General features: G+C 37.3%; 1 protein-coding gene across 1 annotated transcript in view; it reads right to left on the bottom strand.

Annotated features, from left to right (window-relative positions):
* Positions 1-1,272: 1,272 nt before the first annotated feature.
* The window catches only part of ibtk (inhibitor of Bruton agammaglobulinemia tyrosine kinase), a 37,274-nt gene continuing 17,005 nt past the window's right edge, over positions 1,273-21,541 (bottom strand). Inside the window, exons 12-28 of the mRNA XM_084385841.1 lie at positions 19,456-20,076; positions 17,734-17,820; positions 17,562-17,644; positions 15,092-15,129; positions 14,913-15,009; positions 14,719-14,820; positions 13,132-13,249; positions 12,052-12,112; positions 11,847-11,971; positions 11,626-11,762; positions 10,228-10,367; positions 9,262-9,377; positions 9,091-9,186; positions 8,576-8,725; positions 6,742-6,936; positions 2,880-3,006; positions 1,273-2,136 (exon numbers count right to left, since the gene is read on the bottom strand). Of these exons, the coding sequence (XP_084241967.1) occupies positions 2,011-2,136; positions 2,880-3,006; positions 6,742-6,936; positions 8,576-8,725; positions 9,091-9,186; positions 9,262-9,377; positions 10,228-10,367; positions 11,626-11,762; positions 11,847-11,971; positions 12,052-12,112; positions 13,132-13,249; positions 14,719-14,820; positions 14,913-15,009; positions 15,092-15,129; positions 17,562-17,644; positions 17,734-17,820; positions 19,456-20,076 (2,419 nt within the window). The 3' untranslated portion in view covers positions 1,273-2,010. The remainder of the gene's footprint in view (positions 2,137-2,879; positions 3,007-6,741; positions 6,937-8,575; positions 8,726-9,090; positions 9,187-9,261; positions 9,378-10,227; positions 10,368-11,625; positions 11,763-11,846; positions 11,972-12,051; positions 12,113-13,131; positions 13,250-14,718; positions 14,821-14,912; positions 15,010-15,091; positions 15,130-17,561; positions 17,645-17,733; positions 17,821-19,455; positions 20,077-21,541) is intronic.

Below are 21,541 nucleotides of genomic sequence, written 5' to 3'. Positions count from 1 at the left end.
CTCCCTCCTCGTCTCAGATCAATTACATCTTTCCATCCGTATAGGACTAATCTATTTTCTCATCTGAAAACAACCTGCTCATGTTTTTAAATCAAGGCTTATATACCAACGCTTATCATCCTGTTCATTTTCTTTCTTTCTTTCTTTTTATTTCTGCCATCCATCTCTCAGTTTTCTGGTACATTTTGATTTTCATGTTTGCACTAAAATGTATGTCCTCTTGTGTGTACATGCTCCTGTTTGTCCAATACAGTTGGAGACTGTAGCTGGGAGAACAGGGGAGTGAGCTGTTTAAGTGATTTTTTATTATTATTTTTTTAGTTTTTTGTTTGTTTGCTTTAAATATGTTGTATTTTGTATTGTAGTTTGTATGTGTTATTGCGACACCCTCGAAAATGTGGTGTTACATCTCAAGGGGCTATCCTTTCAATACATTCAAATACACATCAAATTTCATTATTGTTCATTATTATTATTATTTCATTAAATTAAGTTATGACAGGTTTTCAGTTGTAGCACCCCCTATTGGCAGATATTGATACACCTTGTCAAGCTTTATCAAGTTCGGACATTGCATTGAGCAGATTCAGGTCGAGCAGTCAAAATCAAAGATGCCAGACCATTTAATATACTTATGTCTTCACAACGCATTATTGGATCAGAATTCTTGTAACTTTTTGTCTTGAGGATATTGGGATGATACGTGCCAAGTTTGGTGCAAATCGAACCAATGGCCTTGGAAGATTTAGAAAAAGTATGTTTTTCAGAAAATTTTAAATGGAAAAAATGTCCCAGGGATAAACAATATTGGATCTATATGAACTTTTAGAGCCGAAAAAGAATAATTGGCAAAACAGTAAATACAATAGGGTTCAGCATCTTGGTTTCATGGACCCCTAAAGAAAAGAAAAGGAAGTCAATGAATCAAGGGCAAAAATTGTTCATAGCAATTTTTAGGTTAAGGGTTTGGCGAACTTGATTGTCTGAACCAGAGCATAAAATAAATAAAAAAACCTGAGGTACTAAATAATATTATATGGTCTTAGCCTTGATCAAGCCACAGTGCAGAAGTTATGCTAGAGTGACGGTTTTCATGTTAAGCTCCAATCCTAGATTAATATGTAACAATTGTAAGGATATGTAACACTGTACGTAATACGTAACAATCTGTTTGACCTACAGTACCAATGGAGATCTGGAGACTTTCACAGACCACACAACATGTGGGTGAACCTTCCCTTTAGAGATGCATGAAGACAAAACAACAATCGCTGATGCTCACATTCACCTCTTTATTGCATGCCACTGCAAATATCTTCTCTTAACATTAAGCAAACATGACTAAGAGGTATTCAAAGAAAGAACAATAATCTTTTTTTTTTTTAAACTATAGTGCCAATCATATTTGTGATAATGACTTAAACATAATAAACTATAATTACACCCAGCCCCAAATGAGAATGTTATTAATGTGGATTGCACGAGGAAGCAAAATATAAAATGCATATTTGTAAATCTCAGCTCCTTTCGTCGTGCACAAGTTTCTTTCAAACCAGCGGCTTCAAACAGACCTCGTGAGCAGCCTAATAAAGTCTTTATTGCTTTTCACGGCTGATTGGATTTTCTTCATCTTGTCACAATGGGTGAGTTTTATGTGTTGTGTGCCTAGCCTCCATAAGACACACACACACACACACCTGTGAGATGTAGATCACTGCACCACAGGATCATCAAGAAAGAATAAGAAGAGATACAAACATCATTTGGCACATGCGGCGACTCTTCGGAGCTGAGAAAAATAGGTTACACTTCACGTTCCAGTCTTTTCTTAAGAGAAAACAGCTAAATGAATGAAAAAAGCAGACAGAAAGAAAAAGCAAGCAGTCTAAGAGAACAAGTGTGCATTGGAAAGCAGGACACGGCTTGAGATGCAGCTTAACACTGCCTGAAACTTAAGCGTGATGTGATGTGATGTGATGTGCTGGGTGTTACGGTAACGCTGTGCTAGTATCAGCGTTTGTTCCAGGTGGGGGTGGCGATTGGACCTTGTGGAGCTCTTTCCACCAAGATCAGCTCCTCTGGGTTATTAACGGCCTTGTAATGGAGTAACAGGTCCTGAATGGCTCGTTCTTCAATCTACAGTAAAATGAGAAGAACGGAATTGAAGGGTCAATGACAAAAATATAAAAAGAAATCTAGTGTAAAACACATTTGCACAGTTCGTAGAAGCTGATCAAAGCTGAATTTTCAGCATCATTACTCCAGTCTTCAGTGTCACATGATCCTTCAGAAATCATTCTAATATGATGATTTACTGCTCAACAAAATAAACCAATAGAAAAATAATAATAATAATTTAAAAAAAAAATTATTTATTTTTGTAACAATGTAGTCTTTACTGTCACTCAACAGTGTCTTTTTCATAGTTTTACAATTTTATAACAATTTTATCCAAAGGTGAGATTTAAATACAAAGCTAAACTTACACATTTCCTTTATAGTACATGAGTGTACATATCTTAATCATTATCATTCAAAAGTAGAAAATGTTTGAAGTAGCTTGGTTTTTTTAACCATTTATATCACGCTGTTTCCTTACAGTTATGCCATTTGACAACCTGAACTAACTAATGTCATTGCCAGGTTAAAGTTCCTGTTTTTAAGTCACATGCATTTACATTTACATTTATTAATTTAGCTTTTATCCAAGGCGACTTACAAATGAGAACAACAGAAGCAGTTAAACTAACAGGAGGACAACAATATGCAAGTGCTATGACCCTTCCCAGTTTAATCTAACGCGGTACATGTCAAATTATTATTATTATTATTATTATTTTTTTTTTTTTTTACATGCACATAATGCCGAATCTCGTGACCTGTATGAGTGCTAGCGGCTTCTCGCGGCTGCGGATCAGTGCCGCCTCCTGTTTTCTCTCCTCCTCCACAATGGAGGCAAACGTAGAAGTGGACGGAGGGCTTCCGGCTGCTCTCAGCACCCAAGGGCTGATGGGAAGAAGAAGAAAAAACACAAGAGAGAACAAGGTTCAATGCTGAGTAACTTCCTCCGAAGCGGAATAACGAAGTTGCTTCGAATGCTTCAATTGAATTGTGAGGAATTTAACCTGCTTCTATTTCCACTGTTTCTTAATGATTCAGCAAACGACAGAAAACAGGATCATCACAACAACGGCTCTGACACTTATATTGCGCACACACACACTGTATATATACACACATATATATATACACATCTATATAAGGAACATATACGTACGCACACATATTATATAAACATTTTTATGATACATGCGTTTAATCCCGATTATTAATCGATTTGAAAGCCCCATTTACTTCCTAAATCCCATATCAAGCTCAAGCAGTTGAACAATACAAGGATAGACATGAAACTGCTCTTAATTCTTTCAAATAAATAAAGTTGCATAAATTATTCCCTAGCTTTCAACGAGAGATGGTTACATTAAGAACATACATTTTAACATTAGATGTAAATTTTTTATGTTAAATCCACTACTGTTTTATATAGAATTGTTCTATAGTCTATCCAGTATTAAATTCAATTACATCAGAAGTAACTAATTAAATTACAGAAAAATGAAGAGTAATCCCTTACATTACTTTTTCAAGGGGAAAGTAATTAGTAATGAGTTACACACTGGTTGTGTATTAATTTATTATTTTAAAATTTAATATAAAATATTTAATGCTAATTATTTTTACATTTTTGCTCATTTACATTCTTCCACGATGTCTACAGAACGATGTTTGATTTGACTGACTTATGTTAAATGCGATTCATTTATTTGACAGCACTAGTGATAAGTAATGCATTTCTTTTCAGAGAGTAACTGGTACAGTAATGTCACCGTTGAAGATGTACTTCGTAGCTAGTAATTGTTTACTTCTGTAGCTCACCCAATACTGTACACAACACAAAAACAACCGCTTTCCACCCGAGAGCAGCGACACACACTGATTTCAGCCTGCCTTCTCATCGCGCTCGTAAACACAGGTGACGTCGAGCCCCAGGGATGAGTGTGTTTGTGACAAAGGTTGCCCTTATCAATATAGATTACAATCACAGACGGGCTGCTGATAAATATTCAGACCTCTGCTCGAGTCGCTGGACTCATAAACACAGACCCAGCGGGCAGCTGATGTGACCGAGAGACGCCGGGCTCAGGGTCAGGTCAGATCAGTGCTGACACATGATGGAGGAGGACACGTCACACTGGACGTCCTGGAGAGCAGAGCATCCCAGAAAACACCACAGATAAGCATCTCTCGTGCACCACATATAGACGGACGTCCTGTTGCATTCGGGTCCGTTTTTACCCGGAAGAGGTACATAACACGTCTTTAAAAATTCCATAGTTTCTGGTTCAAAGATTTTTTTTAAGTGTGTTAAGACTGTCAAAATACTTTTTTTTTTTTTTTTTCACAAAACTAAAACTAAAAACTAAATTGTTACACCTTTTTCTTTCAGGTCCGTTTTGACTCGAAAGCGAACTGTGTCTTTACACATGAATGTCGGGGTTTTTTTTAACATTAGATTTGTCTCAAATTACTTCTGTAAAATACACTTAGTGTTTTTTACACTGACACGCACATCATACACAATAATTCTGAAAAATAAATAAATCAAATAATGTCTTAATGTTGAAATAATAAAAGTTTATCCAAGTAAAATGAATATATTTAGTTTGACAGTACATTTCAGAGTAATATTGATGTTGTATTGGTGTTGTTTTGTTAGAAAAAGAATATGTAGGTTTCATAAATTTAGACTGTTTTTAGAGGTCATGAGTCATAAGTTTCATATGAATAAAATAAAATGAATTGAAGTCAATGGAGCTCATACTGGAAATTCTAATATTACATGCTCTTATAAATGTCATCTAACGATATATTCAAATACAATTTCTTATAAATATTGATAACTTGGTTTGCATCACACTGGTTTTTGCTGTCATTCTTGAAATTTTTTAAATAATCTCAATTTCTTTTATTAATAAAAAAATTAAAGAAATTGTAATTGAGTAATAGCATGGAAAAAACATGGTAACATGCAAAACTTTAAAACCTTTGTGCATTCACTCATTAATGATAAGTTTACTGATTTAGATAATACATGGTTTTGAAAATATTAAGTTATGACTTTTATAAGCTTTCGGTCCACCGGCTCCAAGCTGAAGGTATATGCTGTTTTTTTTTATGCATTAGGAGGGTTAAATAACAGTCTAAATCATCTGAACTGCAGATGACACTGGGTTTGCATAATAAACACAGTGTACTAACCAGATGCCACCGCGACAAAGCAACTAGTGCCAAGATACGGTCACTCTGGTTTCCATTTAAATAATTTCCAGATGAATATTTCAACACATTCTCCATCGGTTGAAGTCGTGGGGGGGGGGGGGGGGGGGGGGGGGGGATCTTACTAACCCAAGAACAAGAACATACCATTACTTCTTTGAGAAAACAGCACAAAGAAAATTAAACAGTATCAGCCTAGAATCACACCTACAGAACACAGCAGTAAATGTCAACAGATGTACTGTAACATGTGGCTTCAGTCCTCACTGACTACAGCATCTCAGTCACATGATCGATCACTCACAGGCCTCGTTATGAAGAAGCATTACAGCGCCATCTAGTGGAACGTACAACTGAACAAGAATCAGACACCTAATCTCACACACAAGCTTCAAAGAAAAAGCAATCCCAGAATGCACTTTTTGTGAACACAGAACGCACAGAACTCTTTTTGTGCTTGGAGAATTGTGGCGTTTCTATTCCAGATGATCAATCTCCTTGTGCTAAAATCGATGTCCATTAACAAATGGTTTAAGGAGTCTGGTGTGGACTAATCTTGTGTACCTAGCCAGAAGGTAAAGCATGTCAAGCGATCAATAACAGTTTATGGTGACGTTTAGGGGTGGGTAAATGCCACTACACTAACACCATGTGCAACCACACATCATTAATTCAAGATCGCAACACTCTTCATTAAAGCACATGTTGATGTATTTGTTGATGTCAGTTCTTTTCTCAGAATTTTAATCTCTACCTGTTTATTTCCCAAACCATAAAACATTTTAACCCAGTTGTTCTGTGATAATATGAATATTTGTAACACAGAGATAACGATACGGTGTGTTTGTGAAGCTGTTTCATACCTACACATGACAACTGCTCTCTCTGGGTCAGCGCCAACACAGATCTGAATGTTTCACTGTGATTTTGTCAAAGGTTTAATAGACACAAGCGAATCGTTGTCATTTAGGAATGAGAACACGATTTTTTAACAATTAATCGTGCAGCTCTATTGTGTTTATTTATTATTTTCATACTTTTATACCCAGCTGAGTGAAACGACACTTGCGTCTGCTGTTTGTGTGTCGCACAAAGGCAGGCTTTCTGCTGCTGTCATAACTTACATGCGTTTTGTTGAACTAATGATGACGTCATCAGCTAAAAAGCATGCACAGGTTTCTTTACTTGAGAGCGCACCAGAGTTAGACCAGTTACAGTACAGTGCATCTGAACTCAACTTTCACTTTAACAATTTACATGCGAAACATGCCATGTTTCAAACCAAACTGCGGGTGTGAAAGCATCATTGGACTTCTGACTTTGCGAACCTGTTTCCTGTTTAGCGGCCATATGCATCCATCATTTAGTGAATGGATATTGTGCACTGAATGAGATGTTCCTCACCCCGCGGGTTTATCCGGGTCGCTGCCCTCGGCACATTTAAAGGTCACTCTTTTGGCACACATAGGCGGTCCTGCAGTGGCCACTGGACTGCTGGCCTTCACTGGGGAAACTGGAGAGGGTTTTCCACGCTGTTCCTCCTCCACTAAAAGATCCCGGAAGGAACAGGAAGAGGGCGGGGACTGAACTGCTGTCGACCTGACAACACAATGATGCAAGGTGAGTGAGGAACTGACAACAACGGTAGGACAAACATCATTAGACAATCACTGTTTCCAAATGACACAAAGTTAATGGCTCTGCCAAAATCCTTTTGACTAATTCCCCTTACACAGGGTGACACATTGTGTATTTATGTTCCCACCTTTTATTTTTTAAATTGATGGTCTTATACTTCTTAATGATAAACTGAGATAAAATTGTTAGCAATAGTTTAGGCAATATATAATGCATCACCGATCTAGCTATAAATATGCGCTTTATAAAACATGTTACAATGTATTAGTATCAGATTTATTAGTTTACTAAGGGTGTTCACACACTAGTAGTTTGGTTCGCTTGGTCCAGACCAAAACTAAAACATTTAGGCCTGGTCTGCTTAGCGTTCACATTGGCACTTTATCACCGAACCTAAAGATACTGAACCTAAAGGCATCATAGGGATACATTCACAACCTGGTCGGCTTTTATTACATATATTTTGCGATGGAACTCGGTGTTCTGGGATAAATGCGCTCGCTGTATGTGCATGGCTACATATGATGTTATTTTGACCCGCTGAGAACTCGTGAAGAGCTTATAAAATGGGTAAAGGAGTCAAAACAGCGTCAGGAATCCCTCCGTCACACAAACCAAGATCTGCTGTGAGGAGACGCGGTTCTGATGCCTGTATTGAACTGTGACGGGCAACATCGAGACTATGATGAGAAAAAACAGCTGAGCATTCTGTCCTTTATAGAGTCACATGTTTATGACATCATGTCCGTCCGTCTTGCGTTCATATTTCAGTCGAACCGCACCAGAGTTCGTAAGGACCGAGACCCATCTTTTCAGCGTCTCGGTCCGCTTGTTTGGTGGCCCCAAGGTTTAGATGGCAGCGTTCACACTTACTCACATGAACTGCACTAACAATCACAATTTTTATACAAAATTGTATAAAATATTGACGAAAAAAGATGTTCATGTAGTTTAACTTCCATCCATTCATTCTGCTTTTATCCTCTACAGGGTCACGGGGATGTTTTGTGCTTTGCTGGACTATAATGTGTCTTTGTAAATGGTTTGCATCTTCATTTGCTACTGACACCAGTTACACTTGCAGGGGTGTGCAGGCATTGTACATATTCAACCAACTGTAGTGTGCGAGAGATGATGGGATCAGAAATTGATCAAAGCAATACAAACACGTGTACAGCGTTTGGAAGACACTTAATTATTCAGTAATAGTATTGGTGCTGTTGAATGAATAATATCAATACTTGAATTGACTGACACTATTGCCTTATGAAGAGCTGCTTATAGCATAATCAAATTTGCAACATTGACTTTGCAGCATAATATGAATTTGTCTCATATTTGATGAAGTCTGCATCACTGAATCTGTTATTTTCCTGTTTATTATTGTGAGGCTGCTATGAAACAATCTCTACTGTATAAAAGGCTGTATAAATAAAGGTGACTTCACTTGGCATATTATGTATGAGGACTGTAGAGAGCATGTCAATAGGAAAGCCAAGCCAAATTTAGAAACCCCAAAGAGGCCGTACTGTCACCCTACCGTATACCCATTTCTCAGGCGTAATGGAATAAGGAAAGCAGAAAGTGATCAGGCTCTCACCAGGTCTTCACAGGTTTCACTGGAGGAACAGATGGTGGTGATTTCGCAGACATGCTCTCCGTGCTTCCCTCTCTGGAGGCCAGAGCCATCATCTTCCTCTGCTTCTGAGACATCTTACTGGGAGTGACCGCGGCTTTACTGCTGCTTGATCTGGTATTTAAAAAAATTAATTAAGTAGAGAATGAAAAAAAAAAAAAAGACACTATAAGGAAAATGAAAATTCTGTCATCATTTACTCACCCTCAAGTTGTTCCAAACATTTAATAATTTCTTTCTTCTGCTGAACACAAAAGAATATATTTTGAAGAATGTCGGTAACCAAACAGTTGATGGACCCCATTGACTTCCATTGTATTTTTTTTTCCTACTATGGAAGTCAATAGGATCATCAACTTCAGCAGAAGAAAGAAATTCAAACAGGTTTGAAACAACTTGAGGCTGTGTAAATGATGACAGAGATTTCATTTGAAGGGAATTATTCCTTTAACTGTGCTCTGTGAACTACCATGACTTACGAGCTGGGACCTTTGGCTGTGGCACCCAGGGTCAGTGAGTTGGCCTCCATCTCCATGATGGCCCTGAGGTCCAGGACAGGAGCTGGTCTGGAGAGACTGAACATACATTCAGAATTATAGCGACACCAATGAAGACGATCAACTGCTTGCGGTGACAGAGATTTAAATCACCTTGCTTTGACTGTCGGGATGGGTTCAGGGGTGGAAGACTTAGTGGGAATGGGGCCATTTTTCAAAACAGGGTTGCCAGGAGGTGTCTTTAGTCCCACTGGTCCACGTCTCTCCTCCTACAAAAAACAATTTTTCTTAAATGGAGAGTTCACGCAACGATGAAAGTTCTGCCATCATTTACTCAGCCTAATGATATATGAGAGCTCTCGCGGGAGGGAAAATGTTCAGAGAAAAATCACTTAAATTTTGGTACTTTCACAGCTATTTTATTACAAAAGACGTCCGACAGCAATGTTAGAATGTTTCTGTCTATCAAAGAATCCTGAAAAAATCCTGAAAACAGCACAACTGTTTTCAACATTGATAATAATTGATCATCAAATCATCATATTAGAATGATTTCTGAAGGATCATGTGACACTGAAGACTGGAGTAATGATGCTAAAAATTCAACTTTGATTCAAAGGAATAAATTAAATTTTACAATATATTCACACAGAAAACAGTTCTTTTAAACTGTAATAATATTTCACAATATTACTCACAATTCTACTGTATTTTTGATCAAATAAATGCAGCATAAATGACTTCCAACCCCAAAATGTTGAACTATAGTTAATATAAATAACAAAAGAAAAAGCTTTAAAAGGACGTAGCTGACATGATCAGAATCAGAAAGTAGTAGTATATCTTTAAATGTTACTAATGGTATTGTTAAACTGTATATAAGTGTATAGAGTACAGTATATATTACACTAAAAATAATATCTTAATTTATAAATATTATATTACACCAAAAATAATTATCATTTTTGGAAATCATCTTGGTTTAAATATTACCCAATAAATAATATTATTGATATTAGTGAAACTGAAAACAACATTTAGTTTTTTTTTTTATATTAAAGAATGAAATGTCTATACTATGGAGTATTGTGAGTTGATGGTAAAGTGTTGTGCTATTACCTGTGTATCAGGCCTGTCCTGGAAGATGGGGGACGGCAGGTCTCGAGGGCTGCCCACCTCCATATAACTGCCCTCCGAGTCAGACGTGATGAGCTCCTGCAGAGACTCCACTGAACTGGCCTTCACCGAACGACACAAACCTGGGGAAACACAACAGTCAACCAGATCCAGTCCAAACTAAGAGCATCTGTATTCAAGAAAACTACTGAAGTGATAGAAATGACTGAATCATTTACATTTGCTTTGTGGTCACATGATCTTCAGTGTGCAGGGCGCCATTTAGATCAGTGGTTCTCAACCTTTTTGTCTTAAAGGCCTCGATTGTTCAACATTATATTCAGAGGCTCCTGATGTAAACTATAACATTTCCTCTGTATGTTCTGCTGTAATTATGATAAAGCTGCTTGTTTTCAAACATTTTTATCAACAGAAACGTGTCAAAATACTAAATTGACAATTATTTTTGTGACTCTAAACAAGTCAACAACTGAATGTTCTTCTGTATGAATTTCTTTCTTCTGCTGAACACAAAAGAAGACATTTTGAAGAATCAACAAACAGCTGATGGACCCCATTGATTTCCTACTATGGAAGTCAATGGGGTCCATCAACTGTCTGGTTACCGGCATTCTTCAAAATATCCTTTTTTTGTGTTCAGCAGAAGAAAGAAACTCGTACAGGTTTGAAACAACTTGAGGGCGAGTAAATTATGACAGTATTCAAAATTTTAGTGAACTATTCCTTTAATTTAAATAATTGTAATTAATCCTGCAACTCATATAGACGCTTGCTGAGGCTCCTGGTTGAGAACCACTCATTTTCGGAAGAAAGTGTGAGTGGTATTTATCTGTTGCGAGGGTATTTTGGGGTGGCTGCACACTGACCCAGCTCAAAAGAGCCCACAGAGGGATCTGAATAACTCCCTATTCCCAAGTATAAGCAATAGTAAAAGTGATGCTTGCCTTAGCAAACACAACTAATTAGTAGGGGTGTAACGATACCCTCATGTCACGATTTGATACATATTGAGATACTGAACTCACGATATATGATATGATATGATATTATTGCGATACTCCAAGACATATGGTAAAAGGTTAACAAAAAATGCACTGTTGATTAAAGGGTTAGTTCACCCAAAAATTAAACTTCTGTCAGTAATTACTCGCCCTCATGTTGTTCCAACGTGGTGTCGTGTTAACGGCCCCTAAGTTAATAACTAAGGATCTTTGCAACGGAAGTGAATCAATCAATCAAAACTAACAACAACTTTATTCTAGAGCTGCTGTAAAGCCAAAATAATCTCTGTTACTTTAATTTCCTATTATCACTGTAAAGCTGCTTCGAAACAATATATATTGTTAAAAGCACTGTATAAATGAAGCTGACTTGACTGACCTGTAGTGTGCGGGCTGTGTGTGACATCAGTAGGAGAGCTCTGAATGACATCAGACAGGTTGTATCCGCCAAAGCTGTCAGAGCGGCGCCGAGGTTTCCTCTTAGCCCTCATTTTGGCCTTCTTCAGCAGGATATCACTAAGTTAAACACAGTGAGAACTCTTACAGATGGACAGTCCTTCATATCCAGATTACAGTGTTTCAGCAGGGCAGATTTCACACCTGGAGTGATCCGCTTCAGAGCCACTCTTACAGTCCACAGCAGAGTCCCAGTCTCCGTCCTCATAGGCGCTGAGATCAGGAGCGTCGGCGTATGGCGTAATGAGGCGTCTCTGCATGGCTGGGATCTGATGGAGGGGTTCGCTGTCAGGAGGATCTCTGAGCAAAGCTTTAATGAACCTGATAAGAACGATGACTTAAAACTTACCATCCTCCTGTACGCAGATGTTAGATCCCGGAGGACGTCATCGCTCAGGATATCCAGCGATCTGATAGACGGAGAGACAGACACATGAACAACATCTTTGATACCAATCTGTCATTAGAAAGCCACGTTTCTAGCATCTGTAAAATCGCATTCTTCCATCTTAAAAATTACGACATATACTTTCAATGAAAAATGCGGAACAGTTAGTTCATGCGTTCATGCCCTCAAGGCTAGATTATTGTAATGCTATTATGGGTGGTTGCCCTGCACGCTTAATTAACAAACTACAGCTGGTCCAAAACGCAGCAGCTCGAGTTCTTACCAGAACCAGGAAGTATGACCACATTAGCCCGGTTCTGTCAACACTGCATTGGCTCCCTATTAAACATTGTATACAATTACTGATTACTTACAAAGCATTAAATGGTTTAGCTCCGCAGTACTTGAGCGAGCTCTTAACGCATTATAGTCCTTCACGTCTATTGCAATCTCAAAATTCTGGCCAGTTGATAATACCTAGAATATCAAAATCGACTGCTGGCGGTAGATCCTTCTCCTATTTAGCACCAAAACTTTGGAACAGTCTTCCTAACATTGTCCGGGAAGCAGACACACTCCGTCAGTTTAAATCTAGACTAAAACGCATCTCTTTTACCTGGCATTCATATAGAACATTATACATTTCTATTATTCAAATCAATTAAATGATTATTAGGCTGCATAGATTAGGTCAGCCGGAACCGGGAACACTTCCTATAACACCTGATCTACTCGTTACATCATAAGAAGAATGGCATCTACGCTAATGTTAGTCTTTCTGTTTATTCCGAGGTTTACTGAAGTCAGCCGGATCATGGGCCGTATCCTGATCAGATGAAGGACCAGCACCTGGACACATCCATGACGCATCCCTGAAGTGCCAGCCTCATCAGCCCTGTGAAGGCCTCATCGACACCACAGCCATCAGCACTGATCCTCAACAAACTCGTCTCCATATCGCTTGAAGTTCAGTTCACTTACGATAAGGATGTCATTATCTTATCATTATCATCTCTAGGGGTTTAAGATTCTCGATCTTACTTGGACTCCAGCATTGCCGCCATGTTGAGGACGATGAACTGCAGGCAGGAGAGCTTGAGCTGATCAGCGTTGAACACGGTGGCGAACTCCAGCAACTCTGCTGCGTTCTTCAGCGTCACTGCACACAATACAACACTCAGAGATTACACTCGATATTTACAGGACGTGTCCAGGAATGAAGAAGCTTACCGGACGAAAGCATCTCATTTCAGTGTCTATTTGCGCTGCAAGAATTTTAGACCATGTTATATGCGATTTAATAATAACAAAAATCAAGTCAAGTGAAAGATAAAAGCTTAATAGTTATAGTTAATTTCCATGCAATTCAAAATTAAAGGGGCAGTCGTTCTTGGAAGCTATTGTTTCATCTCTAAACTTTCCCAGATCTTTGTTTTCTCTCCATCTACAGTCTTGTATTTTAGTCATGGAACTTTTTATTTACTGTACATAACATAAGCCCACTCTCATGCTTTACTAGTTACTTGAAAAAAGTAATCTGATGACTTTTTTCAAGTAACTAGTAAAGCATGTTAGTGGGCTTGTGTTTTGCTACGCACTTCATTCCACCAAGCGTTGTTTGTTTTCTTATGTATTTAAATCCAGATAATTGATTAACAAAACATCGATTGAAATTAAAGGGGTGGTATAATGATTTTCAGAAGATGTAAAATAAGTCTCTGATGTCCCCAGAGTGTGTATGTGAAGAAGACTTTTATATAGCATGTTAAAATTGTCACTTTTTAAGGGTGAGCAAAAACCCACCGTTTTGTGTCGGTTCCTTTACATGCAAATGAGCTGCTGCTCCCGGCACAGGGGGCGGAGCTTCAACAGCTTGCATTCACACAGACATACACTGAAAATTTCAACAACTTTCATGTTCAAACCGGATTCAGACAATGATGGAGAGACTCAAGAAAAAGTGACAACATGTAGAAGCATCAGGACATTTCGTTGTTAGTTGATCAATTTATGTTGCTGATGTGTAGTATCTTCTAGTCATTGATTAGCATATTCTGTCTTGATAATCTATAAATGGCGTTCCCGGGTGTGGGGTTTATGCAAATTTTAGGGTTTGTGATGTCACTTAACCCGGGAGGAATGTCGTGTAGTCCCTACCAGCCGCTTGTTGGAGTCCTTAAAAAGCAATTTCTTTAAAAGAAAATTTCTCCCTTTGCATTGTAACTTTGCAGATGTTGTTTATGGTCAAACAGCAACATTACACACTAACTAAAGTTAACAAAGTGAAATCATAATCAACCACCCCTTTAAGGTACAAATTATACAAAACGAAAAAACTTCAAACAAACTTATGAAGTGGTTAAAAATCGTCTCCGAGCCACTCCATATCTCCCGACATATTGTATTCAATCCATTTCCACGCCCTTTATGACGCATCCCATTTTCGATATTTTCTTTCTTAATTAACAAATTAAAACAAAACAAACAAATAATATCATAAAATTGTAAGGAAAATATGAAACCAAATCAATTTACTTAAATGGCTACAACAGTAATGCATTACTTTTAAATTTACGACAAAATATCTGAACATGAACAACCTTCCCCAACACTGAAAGAGAGACTTACAGTTCTCAGTGATGGCGACCTCGCAGATCTCCTTCAGCCGAGTGATCAACAGCTGATCGGCCACCACAAGCACGTTACACACGAACTCCACATTCACAGACTCTGAGATACACAGAGAGACGAGACGTGGGTTACACAGGAGAGAGGAAGAAACAGCAGGATATGACAGAAAAGCAGAACATCTGGGCTGAAACCTCTGACAGTGGGAGACTCGTCTGTGTAGATGTACTCCAGAATAACCTGCAGGACATCAGAGGTGGTGGGCATTTCGAGCGCAGTGCAGCTGGTGGCCTGAAGAGGGCAGAAGAGATTACGTTAAAAAAACAGCTCCAGTTCAGAGAGACTAAAGATGCTTCATGTTGTTCAATCGTACCTCTATCCAGGGGCTGCCCAACATACTGTTGAAGTACTCTGAAAATTAAATAGTGCATCTATATTAAAATATGAGACATCCACACTCCTAATAAGAACAGGAATCGTTCACCTGAAAATTAAGCATTTAGTTACGTTCAAATTTCAAATTTCAAAATTTCAAAATTTCAAATTTCAAATTTCAAATTTTATTTCACACACGTCATAATTTTGAAGGCAAATACAAAATACAATAGTATATTTTGTGTGGAAAAAGGGGAAACCCCGAAGAAGCTATTAAAGCTTTTAGGAGGGGGCCCAATAACAACATACAACATAATATACGAACAAAACAAACAAATATACAAATACAGCAAGACACAAACACTACAAACAAACAGACAATCCCAGCACAAGTATGACACTTACAAAGTGATCAAAAAGTGTATGATAAAAGCAATTTTCCCTTAAGTTTTTTCTTGAAAACGGAGACAGAATGCAACAATTTTAAATTTTCCTCAAGCTCATTCCAAATCTGCGGACCTCTACAGACTACACTCAGGCTCGTACATTTCAATCGTCTTAATTTACCAGTAATTAAATGTTTTTCCCTTGTGTGATATATATGCTGGGGTCGACTGATTGGAACAAGTTTACACAATCGGCAATTTAACTTATGAACAACCTGGAATATCATACAGGCATTTTGAAAAACATTATATTCGGTAAGTCTTAATAAACCAAGACGATGAAACAATGGACGTGAGGGGGTATTTAGCTCAGACCACTTTAATACCCGTATAATTTTTTTCTGTAAAGACTGTATTTTATTCAGATAGCTAGTAAAAGTATTACACCATATGACATTACAATAATTTAAATGAGACTCAAACAAGGTTTTATATAAAATGACAAGTGATGACTGTGGAAGAAAATTTCTTACTTTGAAAAATAACCCAACGTATTTTGATAATTTTTTTATTAACTGATCAATATGATATTTAAATTGTAGACATTCATCAATAAAGACTCCAAGAAATTTTGTGGTGTTTACTCTTTCAATAATTTGTTCATTTATTTTAAGACATACATGCTTATTTGCCAATTGATTTTTTTTAGAATGAAACACAATGTAGTTTGTCTTATTTATATTAAGAGATAATTTATTACACCGAAACCAGATAGCAACATTTCTTAGCTCTCTATTTATTGTTTCTTCTATTTCATCTGGATTCTTATGTGACATAAATAAGTTTGTGTCGTCAGCAAATAAAACTTTGTGTAATGCCATTGTGGAATTTTCAAAATCATTTATATAAATTAAAAAAAGAAGAGGGCCCAAAATGGATCCCTGAGGGACTCCACATTTAATGGGTTTGGACATTTAATAACGTTTGTGTCATTTAAAACATGTATAAACTTGTATCATTTGTATAACTTTGTCTAAGCTGCTGAATGAAAGCGAATGGGGACTTTCAACCATAAAATTAAGGATCTCTCAGCAAGGAACTTGAATTTCAGTCTGTTTCTCACAAAAAAAATATAACGAGTTACAAGGTAGTTTTCTGTTTTATAGTCATTTTTAGAGCTCTCCACTATCAGCTTAAAATCTCTTTGCTTCCACAGGAGTCATTAAACCGGTTAATGATGAGAGAAGTTTAATGTGAAATGTCCACGAAAGAATAAAATCACTGCGAGTCAGAAATCATATATAAATGTCACTTGAGTTTAGTCAGAGTAAACAGATATACACTACCATTCAAATGTGTAGGATTGGTAAGTTTAAAAAAAAAAGTTTTTAAAATAAGTCTCTTCTGCTCACCAAGGCTGCATTTATTTAATAAAAAATTAAGTAAAATTGTAAAGTTTTACAATTTAAAATAATAGTTTTCTATGTGATTATTGTAAAATGTAATTTACTCCTGTCATCATTACTCAGCATCAGTGTCACATGATCCTTCAGAAATCATTCTAATATGATTTGATGCTCAAGAAACTTTTCTGATTATTATTACTATTATTATTATATATTATTAATGTTGAAAACAGTTGTGTTGCTTCATATTTTTTGATGAAACCGTGATGTTTTGCAAGATTCTTTGATGAATAGCAAGGATTATTTTAAATATAATTCTTTTGTAACATTATAAATGATCAATTTAATGCATCCTTACTGAAGTATTAATTTCCAAACTTTTAAACAGTAGTGTATTGATTTGACAAAAATGAAACCGAGGCGGTGTAGGTCAGACATATACTGAGCTAAGTTTATGATTTTCCTGTCCAATGAAAAAAATGTATTTAAAGACATATTTTCAATGCTTCATCAGCAAAATGGTTAGTAATCAGGTACACAATGTAATAGACTTCTTCACCTTCCAACACTTACAGCTTTATTTTCATTTGAGTCAGATTTAATATGGTATCTGAATCATTCTGAATAAAGTCTACGGGCAGTGGACGCAAGTGTGAAATAAAACATTTGATCTCACCCAGCCGAGCGCACAAAACGCATTTGTGACAGGGAAACTCTTTCCCATCTTCAGAGCGCAGTGTGACATCACAGAGATACAAGCTGAGGACACACAATGAGAAGATCTGTATTCGCAGCCAATCAGAGAGTGTGTGATATCGACTGATGTTTCTAAAAGGAACAACACACACCATTTTTTCTGGTTGAGTCGTAGCTTGTTGCCCGTCTTCTTCTGCGCCACACTGATCTTCCCATTTTCAAACTTCACTCCGTCAAGCCTAATCAGACATAAAATACAGTTATTGATGACTTATTGATTACAGCAACAGCCAATAATAACCCCTCATATTTATATACAGTGAGGAAAATAAGTATTTGAACACCCTGCTATTTTGCAAGTTCTCCCACTTAGAAATCATGGAGGGGTCTGAAATTGTCATCGTAGGTGCATGTCCACTGTGAGAGACATAATCTAAAAAACAAAATCCAGAAATCACAATATATGATTTTTTAAACTATTTATTTGTATGATACAGCTGAAAATAAGTATTTGAACACCTGAGAAAATCAATGTTAATATTTGGTACAGTAGCCTTTGTTTGCAATTACAGAGGTCAAACGTTTCCTGTAGTTTTCCCCGTAGCCCTTTCCAGCCTTGTGGAGGTGTACAATTTTGTCTCTAGTGTCTTTGGACAGCTCTTTGGTCTTGGCCATGTTAGTAGTTGGATTCTTACTGATTGTATGGGGTGGACAGGTGTCTTTATGCAGCTAACGACCTCAAACAGGTGCATCTAATTTAGGATAATAAATGGAGTGGAGGTGGACATTTTAAAGGCAGACTAACAGGTCTTTGAGGGTCAGAATTCTAGCTGATAGACAGGTGTTCAAATACTTAATTGCAGCTGTATCATACAAATAAATAGTTAAAAAAATCATATATTGTGATTTCTGGATTATTTTTTTTTTAGATTATGTCTCTCACAGTGGACATGCACCTACGATGACAATTTCAGACCCCTCCATGATTTCCAAGTGGGAGAACTTGCAAAATAGCAGGGTGTTCAAATACTTATTTTCCTCACTGTATATAAACATAAACATACACATGACAAATCAACAAAACATTATCCTGAATGTGCGTGAAAACACATACGTGTGTGTGTGTGTGTGTGTGTGTAATGACGAACCCTCCGCCTTTAGAGGTGCATATTATACACTTGTCAAAATGAAACGTTAATTATGATTCGTCAGTTTCTGTTGGTCCTATCCACAACGTTATCTTTACGACGCAAGGTTGTAATACTTGTAATAGTGATTTGTGCAGCTGAATTAAAAAATGGAAGCAAATATCAAATGGTGGATACTAAAAGCCTAAACTTGATGTGTTTATCTCTGTTTTTAACCATATTGCAGAAGTAAGTACAAACATTTTCTCAATGTGTATAGTTAAAATTCTAAACATTAATTCATAAAATGTGTATACTGACAAACGTGATATAAAAAGGAAGAGCCGTTGTATTGTTTCATGCACTGTAAAAAATTGTATGATCAGTAATTCATGGCAAAATCTTTAACTCAAAAATAATTTGAGTAATTTCAACTTTTATAAGTTATATGAAACTCAACTTGATTTTACTGTCAGTTTTAATATAATTTATGTTAAAATGACTATATGAATATGTATATGTATATGCAAATAATCATAATTTTTTTCAACTTAAACATGCTTCCACTTAAGATACCTTATTTTGACCAATTTATAAGGCAGCATTGCATGAATCTTTCATATAGATTGCACATAGGCTGACTATCTGCCTTGTTAAAGCAAATAATGACTATTTTTGGAGCAAGACACCTTGATTGACATTGTAGGTGAACTTTACGCTAAAAATACGCTACAAAAAGTGTCTCACCGTGCGGAGAGACTCCCCAAGCCCAGTTTTTTGGCGACTCCCTGCAGCATCTTCACAGGGTTTTGTCCCGGTTGACCAATATTTCCGTTCTTGGCTTTTTTCCCAGACTTAGTGCTTTTACCCTTGGGCTTGTCAGCTTCCTCACAAGTCTTCGCAGGCAGAGAGCGGTACACCTCCAGAGCAGAACGGTTCTCCAGACCCAAAGCCTGGAGACTGTGGATGAGCTGCTGCTGTGGTTCGGGATCAGAGCTCGGGTTGGAGCGGGGCATGATGGGCCGGGTCCCATGCACCAGCATCTCACAGGAGTCTGTGTAGATGAAGTGAAGCGCTTGCTCCAGCATCTCAGGAGGAACCTTCTCCAGAACCAGCAGATCACAGCCCACTGCATCTTCCCCTTTCTTCACCTCTCCATCTCCCTCTCCCTCTTTGCAGCCATCGGGGAGGAGAATTTTCCGGAAGAAGTCTGAGCGCATGGACAGAATGTATTTGTGCGCTGCAAAGGTGCGATCGCCAGCCTGCATGGTCACGTCATGGATGCTGTCGGTCTCATCGGCTTCGGACAGGAGGCGCTGGAAGTGCTGGGAGAATGTGGACCCAGAGGTGGTGGGAACTTCATACAAGCTGAAGAAGGGAGAAGAAAAGTGAATGTAGGGCTGCGTGATTAAACTAAACAAAAGCAATATCGCAATATGGCTTAGTGCGGTTATTAAATCACAAAGGGTGTGATTTAATTAAATAGATATAAGCACTGTGTGTTTAAGAGTGAAGTGCGGCACAGTGTTCATTTACACGTGAGCAGATCATGATCCGCCGCCATCTCCATCTGCAGGGCTCCCTGCGGTTTCCATCAAAATGATGGTTTAATGTTTGAAAATGGAGATATTAAGATAAATATTAGTATTTTTATTTATTGTATTTGTAGAATGCGTGTGTTATTTCTTGATAACCGACCGCTGCTAAGGATAACACACCGTTGCCATGAAAAACAGAGCGTTGCTATGGACGCAGGATTCTAACCGTAGAGACGGAACAGACTATTTTCTTTAGGGGAAGCAATACAATCGTTTTTAAATCAATAAACTCCTTTTTAAATCAATATTTTGTGTCAAATTATTGATTTATTTGGTAGGTAGCCGCTTCGCGTCGGGGTCCTGATCAGCCTGTCAGGGTTGTATTCGCTATAACAACCGCCTCGCGCTACATTATCCCTTACTTATTTCACTGTGAAATCACAATAGTAATCTTTCTTATTCTGTTCAGTAATTTTTACATTTAATAATAATAATAATAATTATTATTATTAAAATCACATATTCGTTTCCCCCTATTCGTGCAGCCCTAGGTGAATGTATAACAAGACATGATTAAGATTGGGATCGGTTCAGAACAAATTTGGTTCCATCCAGTTTGCATTCTTACAGTGGTGTAGACATAAATCCTGTTTTTCTTGTGTTTTTTTGTACAGCGTTTACTGTACCTCTTTACAAGCAACTCTACTTAATTATTTACTCTTATTTGAGTCATTGCAAAGGGGTTTGCTGAAAAACTACTCAACTTATTACGTTTCAAAGTACTTTGGTATTATTTTTCTATTTTTACCCAAAACGAGGCGATGTTAGCAATATGGAGAGCTAAACATTCTCATGTAATTTCGGTTTCATTCATACTGGAAGCCGGAGGGTGGCCTCGTGCAGAAAATTCACAGAAGTTTCATAGAAGTATTTAACTTATGACATCCAGGAAATCCCTTAGATAGCGATCATGTGTTTATTGTCTTCCATGTTTCAACAGTCAAAATGTCTCTATCTGCATGTTATTCACGGTACATAGCAATATCTGATTTCCATGTTATATCTGTGTTAGTCTGTGTTCTTCAAGCCATCTCGGGTATATTCATAAGAATGATGTATATCTATAATACAGCATTAATTGACATAGCCTGTATCACAGTATAGAATTTTATCAAATAATATATTTTCTGTCTCGCTCTGTGTTAAGAAGCAACATGGGACCACAGAAGTTATTTCAAACATCACTGACAAAAAAAAAAAAAAAAACTGCTCCTTTTTTCTTTCTACTGAAAATG

This window comes from Rutilus rutilus, assembly GCF_951802725.1.
Source record: "Rutilus rutilus genome assembly, chromosome: 17".
NCBI classification, from domain to species: Eukaryota; Metazoa; Chordata; class Actinopteri; order Cypriniformes; family Leuciscidae; genus Rutilus; species Rutilus rutilus.
This window is presented reverse-complemented; position numbering and strand designations above follow the sequence as displayed.